This window comes from Centruroides vittatus, unplaced genomic scaffold (assembly GCF_030686945.1).
Source record: "Centruroides vittatus isolate TY-2023 unplaced genomic scaffold, ASM3068694v2 contig_754, whole genome shotgun sequence".
NCBI classification, from domain to species: Eukaryota; Metazoa; Arthropoda; class Arachnida; order Scorpiones; family Buthidae; genus Centruroides; species Centruroides vittatus.
The window spans coordinates 4242981-4263796 of NW_027122490.1; the positions used below are offsets into that span (position 1 = coordinate 4242981).

At 28.2% G+C, this 20816-nt stretch overlaps 1 protein-coding gene and 1 long non-coding RNA gene across 3 annotated transcripts; one reads left to right on the top strand and one right to left on the bottom strand.

Annotated features, from left to right (window-relative positions):
- Positions 1-8581: 8581 nt before the first annotated feature.
- Positions 8582-9653, bottom strand: LOC136981399 (ATP-dependent DNA helicase PIF1-like). The gene is made up of 2 exons (XM_067277713.1): positions 8755-9653; positions 8582-8648 (listed from the first exon to the last, which is right to left on the bottom strand). The coding sequence occupies exons 1-2, from the start codon at positions 9651-9653 to the stop codon at positions 8582-8584; spliced, it is 966 nt and encodes a 321-aa protein (XP_067133814.1).
- Positions 9654-13575: 3922 nt separating this feature from the next.
- LOC136981375 (uncharacterized) lies at positions 13576-14496 on the top strand. Of its 2 annotated transcripts, XR_010881700.1 has the most exons (3): positions 13576-13620; positions 13704-13786; positions 14413-14496. It is a non-coding gene; the product is annotated as an uncharacterized lncRNA (long non-coding RNA). The 2 variants fall into 2 exon arrangements; XR_010881699.1 differs by lacking the exon at positions 14413-14496 and having other exon boundaries at positions 13704-14053.
- Positions 14497-20816: the final 6320 nt, after the last annotated feature.

A 20816-nucleotide genomic window follows, 5' to 3' on the forward strand; every position in this document is an offset into this window, starting at 1 on the left:
AATTCGACAAAATATACTGAAAAACTGAAATCTTTATTTTATGTAATGAAAAAAATTAATTCATAGAAAGAATTATCGAAAGTTATTTGATATAAAAATATCTCTTCCTACAAACACTATATAAATTATATAATAATATTTATTCTCTTAATATTGAAACGTTTTTGTCGTAGCATTTCATGTTACTTTATAAAAGTAACTCTTGATTTTTATTGTGATTAAATCAGTTTCTTACTTTTTCTAAATTCAATATTGGTGTTGGATTAAAAAAAGAACTTTTTCAGTATATTGCTTGCTTTTGTAACGTCGAATCAAATAACTTGTTCGACAAAAGAGGAGTATAAAGTTTGAATTGCATATCCTTTACAAATTATAGTAAATAAACCTGCTTTTTCCATCAAAAAGAAGTGTTCCTGTGTGATTTATTTTCAATAGCATCTTTCTGCTAATTCTGAAGGATATTGAACAAATCTCATTTATTGTATGTAGTTCAAATCACTGGAATTGAAAAGAGTTTCATTTATAATAATTAGAATTGCGTGATTTAATCTACAAATGAAAACACGCTATTTTACACTTATCTAGTTTTAATTAGATTCGCAATTTGCGATAGATAGTCATTTTCGACTTTTGGTCGAAATGCCGCTTTTAATCGATTAACATATAATGTTCAATACTCTAAATATATAATCTTCTAGTGTTATGCAAATTAAATGCCGTAATATAACTATAATTTTTTCGAAAATGTCTAACTTTGTAAGTGGTAAACCACTTGTATGCATTTTATATAAAAACGAACAATTATATCGATGATATAACTGTTTGCTTATAAGAAGTGCTCGTCGTGATAAATCATAAAAAAAGCCTTTTTTAGTGCCCTATCATGGATTTTACCAGGTCCACAACGAAAGCAAATGGATGATGAAAAATAAGGCTTAGCATATCGGATAGATTTACCTGTAAACATTTCTGAGCTGACAATCGAACTTGGTTCCCCAAATCATAGATTGATATTTTTACCGAATTGGTAAAGGTATAATCCACCGCCGCTCCGTAATACTGTTCAATTCTAAAAGATTTTCTATCTTCATAAAAGAAAATCAGATTTGGATATTCATAGACAGTTTAAATTTAGAATTATGTAATTTGGCATTGTGTAATATACCATCGTGTTAGCCGATGCATTCAAATCTTATTTATTAAATCTTATTTATAATAAACAAAATTGTGGCTTATCAAATAGTCCATATATAATCATACAATGTCCATTTAAAAGATCATTACTTTAGTACATGGCTATTTATATATACACTATATATAAAGGAATAAGTATGAAATAATGTCACATTAAGAATCAGAGATTCGTGTTTGTCACGCGATGTATATTCTGCCAATCAAACAAGTCTAACATCGCACTCAAGAAAACCGGAAGTGCCTCCATTATCTCTCACGTTTCGAAGATTTAATCGAGATTTTATTAACCCTATTTACCTCACATGTTGATAAAAATTCGTTGTAGTGTGCATATATTTTGATATTGGTTATATATTTATTAAATACTCCTAATAGCAATTACTTTCGTGTTTATAGTTGCTTGAGATGAAAATAATTCCTATACCGGACAATAATAATGACGGTTTCGTTATAATGAGATTTTAATTTACATTTTATAATTTTTTTAAATCTAAATATCCGTCTCATGCATAGCAAATCAATGCGATTAATCTAAAACATTTCTTTGTTTTATTAAATTTGTTTTTATTATTTATAAATACCCTTACAAATATTTAATTGTATGAAAACAAAAGCAAAACAAATTTTTTGTTCTTGTACTCTTTTCACCCGGTGAGCACAAAGAATTTTATCAAACCATCCAGTGACCATCTACTCGAAAAATTCCCGGAAATTTTCGACCCGCTCAGATTCTGTCCCAGGTCCCAAGAGCGGAAGACTAACACTTTAACCATTCGGCCATCTGGCCTTCGTACAATCCACATTATAACAAAAGAAATTTAATATGGACAATATCATGTAGCCTATATATTAGCGATGTGATTGCGCCGCTTGCTTTCAATTATTGATACCTATAAATGATAATCTAAATGTCTCTTGGTTGCGAATCTTTTCGGTCAACTTTAAAGGATACTTTCAACCGGCAACAAGTAACAAGAAAGCGGAACAATGGTCCCGAATTACTAAAAATATAATCTTCATCACCAGATCTTTTCAATAGTTTTGATCTTCAGATTTACAGAAAGTCTCTGTCAGAGTTTTCTAATTACATGATAACCTTCTCAATTTCTGGTCTACTCTCCGATCAATTTCTTCTGTCTCTTACAACTTGGTTGGACTTTATTTTTGCATATAGATCGCCAATAATCCTTTCAACTATCCGCTTGTTTCCGGAAACAAGTCGGTAGTTGGCGGACTTGTCGGCTTGATAACGTCACGATTCACCGTGAACTATAGCATTATCAAGCCGATAAGCCGCTCTTTAATATGTTACATCCGAAGTGAAAAATAATGAAAATATTCTGAACGGTATCATTGTCAAGGTGATGATGCCTTCCCATCTTGACAATGATACTATTCAGAATATTTTCATTATTTTTCACTTTTTCTTCCTAATTTAGTATTAGCTGTTTTCATCTACCGGCATCATTATTCGTCTTATTTTTTTTATCTTAAAAATTCAAAGTATTACAGTCTTTTTCAGAATAAGAATAGAGACGATTTACAATCTCTATATACTCGAAAGAATAACTTTCCTTCCGTGTATATAAAGATTGTAAATTAAGAATATCGACTCCATTCTTGTTCTGAGATAGTTTGCACCATAAAATTACTATATTTTAATTTAATATCTCAAATATTAACATTAATTTATAATTGTATACTGTTTTAAGTCCTGTTATTCCTATTATCTTTTCTTGTGACATGGCAATTATCCATTCGAATATTTCATAAATAATATACATGCCGACGAACTGTCATAAGTTTTTATGCACGATGTAAGTTCTTTTGAGATTAATATCTACGACGATTTATTTTGTCACTGCCGAATAAAAATAGATATTTAAAACTTTTGTTGTTGTATATCCAAGCCAGAGAAGTTTATTCCAAAATAGGAAAGAGATCTTAGGTTGTTGGTCTTACTTGGTAGAACAAGCTCTTTCGATATCGGATGTTATTTATTGGAATTATTTGGAGAGACAAATGGTTCTGTTATAGAAATATTTCTTCTTTTTAAATTATTGTTGTTCTCGTATGATAACTCCTGTCAAGCGAATTTTGCCTGCAAATGATTGAAATTTGACGAATTGTTTATTTTGAGGCCAAGTAAAAGTTGAAATTTTATTTTCTAATTTATTTCATGGTAGAGGAAAAAGTTATTATTTAGATGAGAACGACAGATTATATAAAATTTTAAACTTGAAAAACGCATATAGTTTTAAAACGCTTTAAATTTATCTTCAGTAATTTATTGCAAAATAAACAAAACGGATTTTAAAAATAAACATTAAAATTAAAATTATACAAAGTAGATGTATTCGTAATTTCGTATTAAGTCCACCGGATGGCTGAAACGGTTAAGGCGTCAATCTACTGCTCCAGGCGATCCGAAATCGAATCCTGGTAGGTCAAAAACCCCAAGAATTTTTCGGGGATGTCTTGAATATATGAGCTCCGTTTCTCGCCACCCCTCCTCTCCACTACGGGTTTATCCAACCCCCAATAGGTTTCAAAAAGGCCCTCTTACTAAAGGACAGAATTTTTTTTTAATTGCAGTAGCATAACGTTGATTTAAAAAGTATAAAAATAATTCTAATATAAATAAAATATATTCATTTAATAATTTATACCTTTCATTTTTCATTAAACAATTTAAATCAATTAAGACAAAAGAAGATATATTAGTTATTATATATTTTCATTTGTTTGATCATTTTTATATTATAACAGTTAAACACTTATCAAAAAAATAATTTATATGTGTTTACTTTATCGGGCAACTTCAGTTACATTAAACTTGTAAATAACAACATAATTTTTACAAATAAAAACATCAAAACTATTAAAACCAGAAGAAGACAATATGCCAGAGGAAGAAAAGGAAATGAGAAATGTACTTTAAAACAAAAATAAACGAAGATGTACTTGGTTCATCTGGCATGTCAACTGAAGTGTTTTCCAAGTCCGGATGTAGCTCGCGGGCTGTACATTGTCGATTCCTAGTTTTCCGAAATAGTTCCCGAGTGCTTCACGCCCTAACAGAAATCGATGCAAGTTAAATGCAAATGCAATATAATTTCCAATCTTTCCACACTGAGTTTCGCTTAGAGAATTTATGCGACACGGACATTTTACACACGTTTAGAATACATTATAAGATTGAGTAATTTATAATGTGCGCTATAAATAAGTTAATTGAGAATTATCTTAAATGTATTTACTAAAATTTAAAGCCAAATAATTAAAACTACTCAAAATAGCTATCGATTAAAAATATCTTTTCTCGATAAAAGCAATAACAAAATAGACGAGTTTCTTAAAATTAACAAATGAAAGAAAAATACATTTGATAAAAATTTAAGTTTAAAGAACTGTATATAAAACTTTCTATGCATTGATATTCTTCAGAATTATAAACTAAAAATATTATTTTCAATATTTTTATTAATGATTTTTCAACTAATTACTCAATATGTATTGAATTGGACAACATGAAAATCTTTACATATCATTTACTCTTCAAATGCGAAATTTTTAAATTTTAATAATATAATTTATTATTATTAAATTGTAGGAATATGTATATCTATATACAGTATATCGATTATTTTATACTAATCTGTTAATACATAACTTATACATATGCTAACTGATATACTCGGTGTCACACAAGCTAAAAATAACCAAACTTTTAATATGATTTTAATTTTAATTATTTTTTTTCCACCAGCAACACCGGACAACTTTACCAGTTACCTCCGTTGTAGCACTCTAGATGATATAATAAGCATTAATTCTAATTTTTGGCCACCAGAAACACCACTCTCCTGACTTTCAACGAAACTATTAGACCGCTTTTAAAAAGTTACCTCTGACAGAGTCTTATAGATCGAGAACCGATGGACAAAAAGATAAAGATATCAGCCAGCATTCTGAAAGACCCACGTTCGTTTACGGGAACCTCGGGAATTTTTCGAAGATAAGTTAACCCGGATACGTCAAACCCGCCTCTCATCACTCGGCCATCCTATTGTGTGTCTGATTGAACTCTAGTTGAGCCCATGATGTCATGAGGAAAGAACGTTCGATAAGCGTAAGATGGTATGATAAGGATTCAAAACTAGAAGGAGACTCTTTCAAGATCTCTGCAGTTTTTTTCTTAATTTTTATAGTGGACAAACTTATAAACTATTTCATATTTAACATATTTGTATACACCACATCATAATAATCACGAATATATTTTTAATATAAAACAAGTGTTAGTAATCAATTATTATATTTTTTTAATAAGTTGTTTGATATCAATATTTTCACAAAAATTGTTAAAATTATGTTTATATTTTGAATAAATTAAATTAATATTTTAGTTCAATTCTAACTTAGGAATAATTTATAAAAGAAATAATTCTAAGCCAATAATGGTACATAAATCATTCATTCGATTAATTTAATTTTGTATATTATGATTATATTCATTTCTATTCAGCACATATGCTATTTAGTTTTTCGTATGTCATGCATGTATAAAAACAGAATAAAATTAAGGATGTAATTATTAAATATTTTATTTGATATTTATAATCAGTAATTATTTCTATATGAGATGAAACTAAAATACTATGATAATTATGTATAACATTTAATTAAATTTAAATATTATACATATTTAGAAATTTTAATATGAGAATATAATTCGGTTTTAGATTTTATTATAAACTATAATGCTTTATTTCTTAAGAGATTATACCGAAGATACTGGTGAGAAATTGTGTAAACATGAATTTCCATACAAACTTAGCTGATAAATATTTAATTATTCTAATTAATAAGCCAATAATTTATTTTCATTGTAAAATATAGCTTCTTAACGCATAATCATAATAAAAATATTAATTACTATTGTAATTGGTGTTTCACCAATTGTTCACCATTTCCAGTAGTGCATTAAATTCGAGATTTTTTTAAAGAACAATGTATTATAGTTCTTAAACTTAAGGATCTAAATAGTTTAGTAATAATTTAAGACAAATTTTAAAACAAGAAATACAAAAGCATTACATTATTTTATTAATTATTATTTTAAAAATCTGCGGCTTTACGTTTGCTGATAAATGTATTATTAACAAGAAAATGATTCAACACAAATATCAAAATTATTAATTTTCGAATTCATTAATAAAAGAGAATCCCCCAGAGGAAAATGGAGAATTCTTTTCTTATTGTACACATAAGAGTAAAATCGATCTTTATCTGTTTCGAAATAAAATTCATTATGCGAAAAATTAGGATGTAAACATAAATAATTAATGCTTATTTGTTAATTAAACGTATTCAAAATATAATTATAATGCATTTTAATTATAAATAATCACTCAGTTATTAAGAAACTCTAATTATTAAAATTTCTTATTATTAAATTTATCTCACAGCTAACTAATTTATTAAATATTGCCCGTGGCATTCTAAATTGCATAGTAAATGGCTTAATTTTAAAATCTTTCGGATATTTATTCTGAAAAGAAAAATAACCATCTAAAGCAGCCCTTCTCGACTAATTTCAAAATACAGTATTACAAAGTTCTAAGGAATTGTAATCAATAATTAAAACGAATAATGAGTGTCTATGATTAATGCATAGAGATTAACTTGTTAATATTTATCAGGGTTAATATTATCTAAGTTAATTCTTATATTAACGCTTATGGAAAAATAATTAATTCTTATCAAGTCAATTAATCAAGTGATTGAGTTAATATGTTCTAAAAGCCACTTTATTATAAATTTTGAGAACTTTCTTACAAGAAACGATCAAATGTTTATTAATATTTATAAATTTTAAATAAAGAGAAAATGAATAAAAGTAATACCTGTAGAAATTAATATTTAATATTGTGATATTAAGGTTAATTTAAACTTCAAAACCAAAATTTCATGTATGAAATTCTTAATACAGCCAGGCTAAGCTATAATTAACATTGTTAAATTTACAAAGTGGATATTTAAATTACTTGAAATAAGCATAAAACTTAATTAATTAAAAATTATATTTTACATATTATATAAAAACTTGAATTAAAAATTAATGCCTTGTTGATTGGATGTAATTTATTAAATTATTTTGGTAAATATTGAAATATCATGTAAAAGTAATTTATATTCGTCTAAATTTATCTGAATTTTTATCTTTATAATTATTTATATCATTTAATATGCAGTATTTATTTTTATTGAAATATCTGCAGAGAGTAACGTGAGTGAATTTTCTATTTAGTTTTTAAATTATTTTTATTTTTATTACTCATTGTTTTTATTTGTTATTTAAGTTTTAATCGCTAAACCGTTCTGGTATAATTAATTTATTAACCTCGTGTGAGAATGAAAATTATAAATTTTACCATATCTATAATAGAATTAATGTAGATAATTTGAAATTGATTATTTTAGCTTATATTTTGTTCAATGAAATTGGATGTCTCTTAATGATTTTGTGAAAATTACTTTAATAAATATGAAATTTTAATCTAAAAATATATACGATATAAAGATTTTATGTGAATTTTTTCTGATATAAAATGCTATAAGTTGAGTGATTTTATGTTATTTTTATCTCTAGATTCTATTTAATTGACTCTGAAATACGTCGGAGAATTTTCATTCTTACATATTTCTGATTGCAACTAGAAATTTTAGCTTTATATATAATCATTACTTCAATCTTCTTCGATATTTTTGTATCTTTCGCTTATGTTTGCTTTTTATTAATTCTTTACTTCTATCATAATGTTGTTAAGTGGCATAGATTCTTCAAATAGTATTGAAGTATAGAATTTTCGAGTTATAAAAAACTATTAGAAAACCCACATAACTTAATAAAAATGTTAGTATTGAATTATGGCTTCATCATTATTTCACTTATGTAATTGTACAATGTCATTAAAAATAATCTATTATTAATTTATTATATGATCACTGATATGAAACTTTAAATTAAATAATTGTATATAACAATATATATATATATATATTATAAAATTGAAGAAAGTTTATGAATTTTAAACTTCAATTAGGATATAAATATCTTCATGTAGCTTGTCTCTTCGCAATTTCATATAATAAATAACAAAAATAAAATCAAAAAGATATCAAAAACGAAATCTTTAAAATAAAAAGTAGCCATTGTATATTTTACATACAGATAAACAAGACAGACAATATGTCAAGCTTGTAAATGAATGTAATTTATAAAATTAAATTTAAAAAAAAATATAACATACTAGCTATATAACACACAATCTAGCACATACTAGATTGTGTGTTATATATAAATATAACACACAATCTCATATCAACACCCTGCTTCGCTCAGGGTGTTGATATGAGATTGTGTGGTAGTTGGAATAAAAGGATAAACTCTAAAATATAAGAAGTAAAAAATTTTATTGAAAACATATTCTAACTATTTACAATACTTGTTTATAAACAACATTTTTCATTTTGTTATCCGGGGTATATACGTACAGATTTTTCGAATTTCCTACTCGAGAGCAAGCTACGTATAGTTGACCGTGAGAGAAGCAGGAGTCTTTGAGGTTGATGCCGCAATGTTTTAAAGTGTGTCCTTGCCCTTTGTTAATCGTAAAACTATGGGCTAATTTGATTGGAAATTGCAGTCTTTTAAATTGGAATGGCAATTCAGTAGAGATCAATGGTATTCTGGGGATAAATGATATGTGTCCTTTGTCCTTTCCAGTCATAAGTTCGGCTTCGATGATGTTATTCGATAGCTGTTTGACGATCATCCTTGTTCCATTACATAGTTTTGGTGAGTTCAGATTTCTGAGTAGTATGATCGGAGATCCAATTTTCGATCGAAAGCAGTGTAATGGCATTCCTGGTACTTGCAAACAGTTTAGAAATTCTGTAGGGAAGTTGACACTTTCTTCAACGTTTACCATCGTGTCGATCGATTTGTATGTTCTCTCCTCACCGGGAATTTTCTTTTGAATATTAGAGTTGATATCGTCGACAATATTATTTTTAGTTGCCAAAATTGCCCTTTGAAATAGCCACTCAGGATTGGTATAGTTGTGAACAATGTTTGAATAAATTTGGTCGATGAGTTCGTTTTCAGTAGTGGCTATGTTGCGAAAATCACTGTTGAGTTCAATGAGGCCGGTCGTATGGTTAGTGGGATATGTGCCTTCGCCTATTTGTAAAAGTTTTTGAGCAAAATGTGCTGTTGTTTCGTCTTTCGAAAGTTCAACTCTCATATTTTTTGTTAGTTGCGGTATTTGTATGTGTGGCCAGAGATGTGATTTTTTAAAGCATGCATTGATCTCGTCTGCTGGTGTTGAATTGGGGATAACTGGAAGTGTTTGTCGAAAATCTCCTGAGAGTATGAGTAGAGCTCCTCCCATCACTTCAGAGTTTCCTCGCAAGTCTTATAATGTTCTGTCCGTGGCTTCGAGTGATTTTTTATGTGCCATTGTGCATTCGTCCCATAAGATAATTTTAGCTTGTTTTAGAAGTTCACTCCGTCCAGATCCTCTTGAGATTTTACATACCGGGAATTGTTCTTCGGCTATATTCAACGGTAGTTGTAGGGCCGAATGGGCAGTTCGTTCTCCTTCCTTAAGTGTGGCTGCAATGCCAGATGATGCCAGTGCAAGTGCGATGTGTTGTTTAGCACGTATTTCCACCAGCAATAGATTTATTAGAAACGTTTTCCCGGTGCCGCCTGGTGCGTCCAAGTAAATAATTCTGCCAGTGTTGTTATTTATCCGGTCCGTGATAACGTAGTAAATTTTTTTTTTTTTTTGATTGTCATTGAGGAGTGGTTTGTTGTGAGCAATGTATTGAAGTAGTTCGTTGATGTTGTAGCTTTTTTCCTTTGTAATTTCGAAGTTTAGCACACTGAAAGCATCTTTTCGTGGTGCTGGCATCCCAAGTTGTACTAAGGTCTGGTTTTTTATTGCTAAACATTTATCTTCCTAGGCGAATGAGTGTTTCATTGAAGATGTCGTCGTTGAATTCGATGGCCAGTTCTGGATGAGCTTGTCGGATTTGGTACAGTATGTCATCACTCATACTCTCTTTGAAGGAGTCCCATAGCTGTTTTGAATTCGATGGGTTACATGTTGTTAGAATTATGGTGAATAAGTCTCTGATTTGTTCAGCTGAAGCTGTGATTGAGAGCTTCTTGTAGTGTTAATTCCCAGTTTTCCAGTAGTCCTAAGCGTTGGCATGCTTCCCAATGCTTAGGACTACTGGAAAACTGGTCAGTGGGAAATCTTCAACAGCACGCTCTTCAGGTAAAAACGAGAACCTTCTTCATGGATGGGGGATAGAGGGCTACCACACCATATTCTTTATTATTATTAGAAAGGCCTGGTACGAAAGGTCCCTTGATCGTACCGGGACTCGTTTTTGAGTTTTAGCGGCACGCACATTGAAACTTACTTTTATAACATATATATTGATTACATTAGATCAATAATATATCATATTGTTGTTAGTGTCAAGCCACAGTATACTATCACCAGATGTCTATCTTTGAAAGTATTTCCACTGCAAATAGTAAACTTTGCCTTTTACTTATCTACACACTTTATTCATTTTGACAGCAAAGCCTATTTAGAAAAAAATGCAATCACAAAGAATTATTTATGAAATTCGACATTTTCACTATTATTGTAAACATTATAATTAAATCATAAGTTTTACTTATAACAGTTATTTCTTATATTTAGCAAATATCAAAGGAAGAATATGTGAACTAGATCGAATATATATATATATATATTCGATCTATTCAATATATATATATTTAAAATCATCATTGGAAATACTGTGTAAAAAAAAATTGTCATAATATCAAATAAATTAAATACTTTATACTAATTTTGATATATTCTATATTGAATGTTTTTACATTATACTATATTCCATTTTTATTAATGAAACAGTAAATCGTTATGTGCTCTCAGAAATTTATGTTAAGAATAAATGTCTCAAAATAATATAAATATTTAAATTTCTAATTTATTTTTTATTACTACAAAATTAGAATAAATAGTAATTTCGGTGTTTATAAAGATAATTCACTTAATCGTATTTTATTAAATATTACTTTATTATATTAAATATTATTTTATTAAATATTAAATAAACGGAATATTTAATTTTATATTATTATATCCGAATGTAAACATTGTATAGTCTCTCAGATTGTCTGTTCGCATATTACAAAAATAACATAATTATAAAGATATTTTTATTTATATTCGGATTAACTGAATATAAAAAGTATATTACGATATTTCGAATATTCTAAAATTCTTAAAAACTTTTCATAATAATACTTTACACGTTTCATTTAATTCCATTGTTAATCACCACAGTTTAATACAGTAATTTTATGCTTACCTATCTAATAAAAACAATGCAATTTTTGATACGATTTTATACTTTTTATGAATAATAAGTACCTGATAAAATTAAAAAAACCATATTAATATTGTTTTCTAATCGTTACATACATACAAACTAATAACAACCATCTTTACTCCTGCGGAAAAAAATAAACTGAAATTTACAAAATAAATGCTAAAGCAATAATCATTCATTATCAAATTCTATCCTCAAGATCTTCGAAATGTTTTGAATTCATTAAATAAAATGCTTATAAATTTATTTATAATTAAACCAAATGAAATGCTCTGATGAGTTTTCAATCCTAAATAAAAAAACAGCTTTATTTATAATAAACATTTAAAACAAGTTTTAGCTTTTTTTTAATTACTGTTTTTACGGCATATAAGACACACCCCCATTTCAGAACAAGCTATTTAGGAAAAGTATTTAGTATATTTAAGCCATCTCTGCTCCAAATTTTTTCACTATTCTGTCTAATAAAAAGAATGTGCACTTTTATTTATTAGGAAATACGAGCCGTTTAAAATAAGTCATTTACAATTAAAATATTATAGATTAATACATGAAAAAGTTGCTTAGGGAAAAAAGTTTACAATTAAAACACACGGTAACCATGAATACTGCTACATTACATGCAATTTGGGGAATTTATTAGCCTACGAGAGATCATAACTTCGCATATAAGATGCAAAGCGAATTTTTGAGCCCCTTTTTTACAAAAGTTGCGTCTTATACGTCATGTTAATTATTCAGAAATTTGTTAAAACTTCTGGATAATTAATAAAAATTTTCACTAGTTTAAAACTGTATTACATTTGAAAAAATTCAGAACGAGTAGCATAACTTTCTTGACAAAAAATTTTGTGTGGCGTCATTTTTAAAATAAAATTTCATATTATTAATTATTATAAAATGGCAAAAATTTTAATTTTGAAATTAGAAATGAATTTTATAAAAAAAATTGTAAATGCTAATAACGAGTAAAATCTTTATTAAGTCCGACCCAACTCGAGATATCACACATGATCCCCTCTATCTCCCCATTCTTTTGACTTTTGACACCAAAATTTAATACAGTAGCATCAATCTCCCGAATACACAAACCTTCCCGCAAAATTTCGGAAATTTTCAACAAAAAGCATAAGAGTTTATTAAGCTTTAAAGTGGGTGAACAAAATTGTGCCTTCCAAACACAAACATGCATACATACAAAACACCACAACATTTTTTGCATTTCTCGATGTTTCAAGGTTCCTGAGTCCAAAAACATATAAATGTTGAAGGGGTCATTTTTGAGCAATTGCTATACTTTCCGGTATAAGTAAAAACTGTGTTAGGGCTGTTTCACACTGTGACCGACTGCTCCGACCGGTTCGACTCCAAGTCGTGTTGCTATGGCAACAGCAGTCGACCTACCGACTGGTCGTTCCAGTCGGACAGATTTAAAAAGTTAAATATTTGTAGTCGGGTCGGAGCAGTCGGTGAGCTACAGCCAATGAGAGCTTCGAAGCTATATCCAATCAGAGTTTAGATTTATCCAATCTACGTCGAAGTTAGAAAATGGCGGAAGGTACGGATTTCTCCGAAGTTTTAATAAATGAAGTCAGAAAATATCCGTGGCTTTACGATATTCGGCGAGCCGATTATAAAGATAACATAAAAAATAATAATTCTTGGACGGAGATTTCCAAGAAACTAAACGGTGAAGGTAAGTGATTGACAATATCTAATAAGTTATCACATTATAAATGGTCAACACATATTTCAGATTGTAAATGTAAAATATTTTTCAGAATCATTAGTGAAGAAAAGGTGGCAGAATATTCGCGACCAATATAGACGAAAATGTAAAGAGGAGAATCTTCCTAGTGGTTCTGGAGGTCGCAAGAGACAGCAATGGACATATTTTAATATGCTGTCGTTTCTGCAACTAGGCGTTGAACAAATAAAGTAAGTTATCTGATTATTTATACAATAATTATCTATCTATTCAATTTTTATAATAAAAAATACTTTATCAAATATTTATTAAGCACAATAAGTAATTTTGTCGAGGAAAAGGACTCTTCCCAAAATTACATAAATCTGGGAGAAGCAAACACAGGAAATAATTCAGGTTTGTTTTAAATATATCCTCTTATTTGACAATATTAAGAAATTAATGTTTGATTCTATAGTTTTAGTAATTAAAAATTTAATAATCCCACAATAGATGATATCATACAGAGTATGGTAAAAATTAGTTTTATGAAATAAATGTATACATAGACAAATGATGTAAAATTAACTTTGACTCTAAGCTTAATTACTGCTTATAAGAAAGATATCAGATTTTTTTTATTATTTTTATAAAACTAGAATTTATCAATTATATATTAACTTATATTAAATTTTTTTCTGTGTATCTGCTAATTAAAACAGTAAAGCACATTTATTAATAGAATAGATAAATGTCATCATTGAAACATTTATATATGAAATAACATTCTTCATATCCTGTCCATTTATGCAGAGAATAACTTGTTCACTGTTTTTTTTTTTTATTATTTATTTGGGAGGAAAAATTAATATAACAAAAATTTACAGAGTTTATTTGATTAGATAGCGTTACTCAGTATGACTTCTATAAGCATTTAAAACGATAAATATATATTGATATATTTGCTATACTATTTGCATAATACATGTTCACAGCATTTATCTTAAAATTTTTAAATGTATATTTTACTTTAAATTTTATAGAAGACTCAAATAAAGAATTTGAAAATGTACAGTTAAGCACATTCGAAATGCCCTGCCCAGAAACCATATTAACCGTAGAAAACAATGACATAAATGACTGCTTAAAGGCTTGCAGTTCAACCTCAAGTTCAAGTGGCTCAAGTAAGTAAATATAATTTAATCTTATCATTTTTTACATTATAAGTTTTCTTTTTCTATAAATGATAATTTGTAATTTCAGCTGGATGTAACAAAAAGAAGAGAAAAAATGATTGGGAGAAAGAATTGTTTGACCTTCTTAAAACTACAAATACTCCCATAGTGGAAACTAAACATGATAGTGATTACTATTACTTCATGTCACTATCAGAACGTTTCCGTGAAATAAAATGTAAAAAAAAAAAAAAATAATTTACGGAAAAATATTGAAGAAGCCTTTGCAGAAGCAGAGGAATCGGAATAAAAAAGTTTATTTTTATATGTAAATAAAATTTTATATTTTTACAGTTTTTTACTTGAATAATTTATTTACACAATTCTGGAGTTGATCCTCTTGTTACAACTTCAGTCTGCCAAGGAAGTTGACCTTGTTCACTCATAAAAAAGTCTTGATATAATTCACGAACTTTTTTAGCGTCACTACCGCTATTTTTAAAATAGCATGTAGTAGTGTCTGTCATTGCTTCATTTGTTTCGGTTTCCTTACGCCACTGACCTGGATTTATTACGCCATTAAATCCTTCGGAATCCACATAATTGCTCGTGCAATAAGCTCCTTCCTGGGACAGACATCTTATGTCACATGTCCTGAGATAATTATGTAGGCATACTGTTGCCTGTACAAATTTTACAACATTTTCAGGATTAGCATTTATAATATTTTTATATATGCGCCACCTGGCTGCTAATATCCCAAATGTATTTTCGATAATGCGTCTTGCACGAGACAAACGATAATTAAAGACTGCCCGTCCAAGTGGTAGATTCTTACCAGGGTAAGGACGTAATAAATTTGGAAGGAGAGGAAAGGCCTCATCCCCCACAAAACAATACGGAACCTTAATATCTGTCCCTGCCAATTTCTCATCTGCAGGAAGATCCAATTTTTTTTGTTCGATTAATTTTCCAAATACAGAATTACTGAACACTCCTCCATCACTGCAGATTCCGGGTGCACCTATGTCAACAATCGTAAATCTATATTCAGCATCACAAGCAGCCATCAAAATGATACTATCTGTACCCTTGTAATTATGATAGACGGTTCCAGAATGTTTTGGTTGCTGAATAACAAGATGTTTACCGTCTATTGCTCCTAAGCATTGGGGGTAGTTGCAATAGACATTAAACTTTTTGCTGATTTCAATAAAAGTTTTTTTATCAGGAATCTGAAATAATAACATTGTTAAATTTGAAATGATATATTCTTTAAAAATTCATAAAAAGTATAATGTTTACCTTCAAATATTCACCAGAAAGCACAGTCCATATTGCATCGCATACTCGTTTCACTATGTTATGTGTTGTTGAAACACCAATGCGATAATTTAATGCACATATTTGTTGCTCTCCTCCATGTGCAAGAAATCTGTTTTGTTAACCAAGAAAAAAATGAATTAATAAAAAGTTACAAAAGGTAAACTACTACTCTACTTTCACTCAGACTCTATTAAACTGTAATACAAACAACACCTTAATGCTGAGAACCTTTAATTTTAATGATAAACAAACGTTTTCGGCTCATTCCATGAGCCATCGTCAGGCTAACTACATTCGAATACTATTTCGAACAAGCAGTTTGTTTATCATTAAAATTAAAGGTTCTCAGCATTAAGGTGTTGTTTGTATTACGGTAAACTACTATTTAAAATTAATATGCAGTTCAGTCAACCTGAAGAATTTATGATGATAATGTCCATAAAAAAAATCCGAGATACTATTTTCCTTACAGGCAACATTATCTAGATTCTTAAAGATTAAGATTTTTCAGATTAACTGGTTAGTGCAATTGTAATTATTTGCAATGTAATATAGAAAAATTGCACTAACCAGTATTATTTATAAGATCTAATCCACTTGACTTTTATTTTTTAAGCATGTTAAATAAGAATTATAGAAATATATTACAATTTATTTTGCTGAAATAAATATAACATATACAAATACTTTGTTTTGGAATTATATAGATATTGAAACTTGATTGTAAAGCCTCCTAAATGATACAAACCTTAATGTCAGTGCGAGTTGTTCAGCAGGTGATATGCTTTTCCTATAGGTTGTGTTTTTACAAGTAATTAGTGGGCCAATTTTACTCAACAATTCATCAAATCTAAAAATACAAATAAATATTATTGAAAGTCATTCATAAGTTCAATTTTCATCTGTTATGTAATTTTGACATTACAGAAATTTAATTTTTTTGTGAAAATTTTTAAATATTCATCTGAAAGAGAATAAGAATTTCTATAGTTTTTTCATTAGTAATGGAAACTTTATCTGGCTTGCATGAAATGTGTTTTAATTAAATACATTATAATAGTTTATTATATATTTGTCAACTTGGACATTAATCATTAATACGACAATTATACTGGTGTTAAGCATTTACACAAAAATGAGGAAATTTTTCAGAGAACACAGACTTTCTTTATTAAGCTACCTGTACTTATACTCACAGGTAAGCTTAATGTTGGTAATTTTATTTGTTCTTTTTTACAAGTTCTCAGATACTTCTCTTGATTCTTTCTATTTCCTTTGACAATCTCTTACCCTGCATTTTCTCACTCACCAGAATATCGGCTGCTGAATTATTAAAATAAAGGTAGATTAATAAAGAAAGTCTGTTTTCTCGGAAAAATTTCCTCATTTTTGTGTAAAAGCTTAACACCAGTATAATTGTCCTGTTAATGATTAATGTCCAAGTTGACAAATATATAATAAATTGAATCAGGATGGTATAGCAGTAATAATTAACATTATAATAGTGTTTCTCAATTTTGAAGTGGATTGTTTTGGAATATAAATTATTTTAGGAGTGCAATGCAGAAAAAACAAATTTTAACATTAGAAAAACATTATTCAATAGTTTATGCAAATGAACTAACATTATAAAAATGCTATATTATAGAACTAACTAAATCATTTAGCAAAATATTCTGAGTTAGCAGAATTATTCAATCTTTACATTTGAGTAGTTTGTATATAAACTCGTATCTCAGATCATACACTAACGATTTATTAGATTAAAATAAGATTGAAATAAATAATAAATAAAACATGGAATGCAAAAGTGTCAAAACTTACCTTTCCGGGCTCATCCTGAAATACATATAATATCCCGATTTATCACATATCCGCATTTGCTGCACAAGGCTTCTATATTCGCCCTTTTCCTCTCGCTCCAATAAAATAGGACGAACCCAACACTTTCTTTTTATGCTGAACTTCTTATATGTCAGCAAAATTGTTGCACTTCTCTTTATTTCTGTAATAAAGTGTTTAACACCCTCGACATTGTTATTAATGATACACTTGTTTAAGCTTATTAAAAGCGTTATGTACTTTTTTCTCGCAAATTTTAAACATTTGCTATCAAAACGTTTATCAAAGAGGTTCGTTGACTGTCTATAACCTCTGTGCTGTTTATAAAATATTCCAATAGATATTTTTGCCAAAGTTATGGCCTGACGATAAATTGTAGCATATTCAGGACTACAATTTCTGGAAACAAATGAAATGTGCTTTAAAACAATTTGAAATGCGCGATCGCTTTCCATGACGGCCATGTTTTCTGTCTAAATTAAAAAACTTACCATGATTCGCTAGTGTTTTGACCTGTAACACGCGTTCCGATTGGTCCTTACGAGTCGGCCACACACATATAATCGTATTCAGTGTAAAATGCTTTACTACTGGTCGGTCCGATTATAGGATCGGTCGGGTCGAACCGGTCGGACCAGTCGGTTATAGTGTGAAACAGCCCTTACCCGGTATAGTAGTTTGTTTCAATCCTCATTGGTGATAATTTTCAATAGAGAGCCTCATGAAGTGCTGCAGTATCCTGCAATTTTTTGGAATATGCTTTTTTTCAAGCATATTCCAAAAAAAACTGCAACAAAACTTTTTGCACATTTAAAGCTTCTGAAAAAGACAGGATTTTCCATATCTTCTGGTTTACATTCTTCTACATCTTCACAATCTGACAAATCTGTATTGGGGTCAGAATCTATTTCTTCAACAATACATTCTTCCTCAATGTCTAAATATTCATTTTCACTTACTGGCTCTGATTATTTAAGTTTGTTAATACATTTTTGAAGACTAATAGAACAGATTAGTCTTCGAGAATTAGTGTTTGTTAGTCTAACCAGAATTCGACTACGTTTTTCATAAGTGTGGTATGACTCCAGCAATTAATAATTATTTTTCAGAATTTTTTTCCAAGAATCCGCAACCGAAGAAATTGCATGCAATGAAATTACTTCTGTTTTGGCTGTAGGATCTCCTTCAATTTCCTTCGATATGAATTTCATTTAATATTAAATTTCATTCTCATCTTATTTTAATTACGTATAATACTGCACTGTGTTTCTTAATATGCAAATACAGTACTGTCCCGTATACATACGTCCTCGTATGAAACCTAGTCAGTTAGACTGCACAAAGCAATGTGCTGCAGCATATACAGTAACTGCCTTTAGTGCAGTGTTTTCCAAAGTGATAGAATGTTGGGTAAACAGGATTCTTTGAAAATGAATAATTTGTGCTGTTTCTCTATACTTATCGAATACTGTTTACTGAATAAACAAAAATTTTTAAGCCACACTCTGTCCAGATTAGAGAACAGAACATGAGTTCAGAATTGTCAGTTTTTATACAGCCCACAGATGAGTCGAGCATTATGATCAGATTAGAGCGTGTCAGATTTTAGAGGCTCAAATTAGAGAGTTTTGACTAATTTTTAATAATAATGTTGAATGTATATTTAATTCTTGATACATAGAATATGAAGATTTGAATTAACATATTTAGTATATTTACATTAACATGTTAGAATCAATATTTATTACTTTAATTTCACAAACATTCAGAAGTCTTAATTACAATTTTGTCTGAGTAAGCATGAATATGATTAGTATTAATATTAATTTAATAGGCTATTGCTATTTATTTACTACGAATAAAATACAATGAAAATACAAGAACTAAATTTAATATTTTATGTTTAGTTTAATAGTATTAATTTTTGCGTATATATAAATTTAAACTGAATATTTTAATTGTGAAAAAAAATAATGTCCGATAAAAACTATAAAGAAAATTCTCTAATCAAAATCTTTATAGATAAAAATTATTTAAAGAAAATAAACATAAAATATTTTAAATATATAACTCTGAAAAATTTTGTCATTAACAAATAACGAAATATAAAAATTAACTTTAACTTCAAAATGATTATCATAAAAGTTGAAAGATATTGATGTATGTAAAATATAAATTCATTGAGTGTTCAGATCTGGGTTTTCCCCATTATTGTTATAGAGTTATCGAATATCTCAAGTTATTTCATTTGTGTATAAACATCGAAACCAAAGGAGTGGTAACAATATAAGCAAGGTATTTATAATTTTTTTGTTTTAAAAATTAAATTTTAAATACTGTAAAAACATTTATTTAGAAAACAAACACTACATAGTCTACATATATTATTATTATTATAACAGTTAAAATATTATATTCTTAAATAAAGAGAATTGTGAAGGCCAACTCTAGAAATCTCAAAATTTCCTTTGTGGTGTGATACATACATTATACAATATGCATACAATGATGGTGTATATACCATACCGTACCGTAAAGGAAAGTTTTAGATCATATAATGAAAAATATATTTTGTTAAGTATAAAAAAATACAAGCTTATTTTATTATATATAACTGACGTAAATAAGCTTGTAAGTAAGCATTTGTTAACATATTATTAATCGTAAGCTAATAATTCTGAAATAAGTAGCATTTAAGAAATTATTCGCTAATTTTAAAAAAATTGTGAATTTGATTAGAATAATAAAAAAAAATATTTAAAAAATTTGTACAGGAATTATTTAATAAACAAGAAATTTTGTATAAAATTTATTCTATTTTTACAAATAAAAATCATCATCCTTATTTTAAATAGCTAATTATTTTTTCTTAATCATGCATACATCAATTTCTTTCATTTTCTTCCTGTTGTTATATAATTCATAAAACTATATTACTGTATTATTTTTTGGATATAACATTTTAATTCTTTAAGTCTTATATTCGTAATTTTCTATATGCTAATAGACTGTTATATAATTATTTGGAATTCACAACATTCATATTTTTATTTGAATAGAAAAGTCAAAACTTAGTACATAAAGAAAAACATTTTCTATATTAT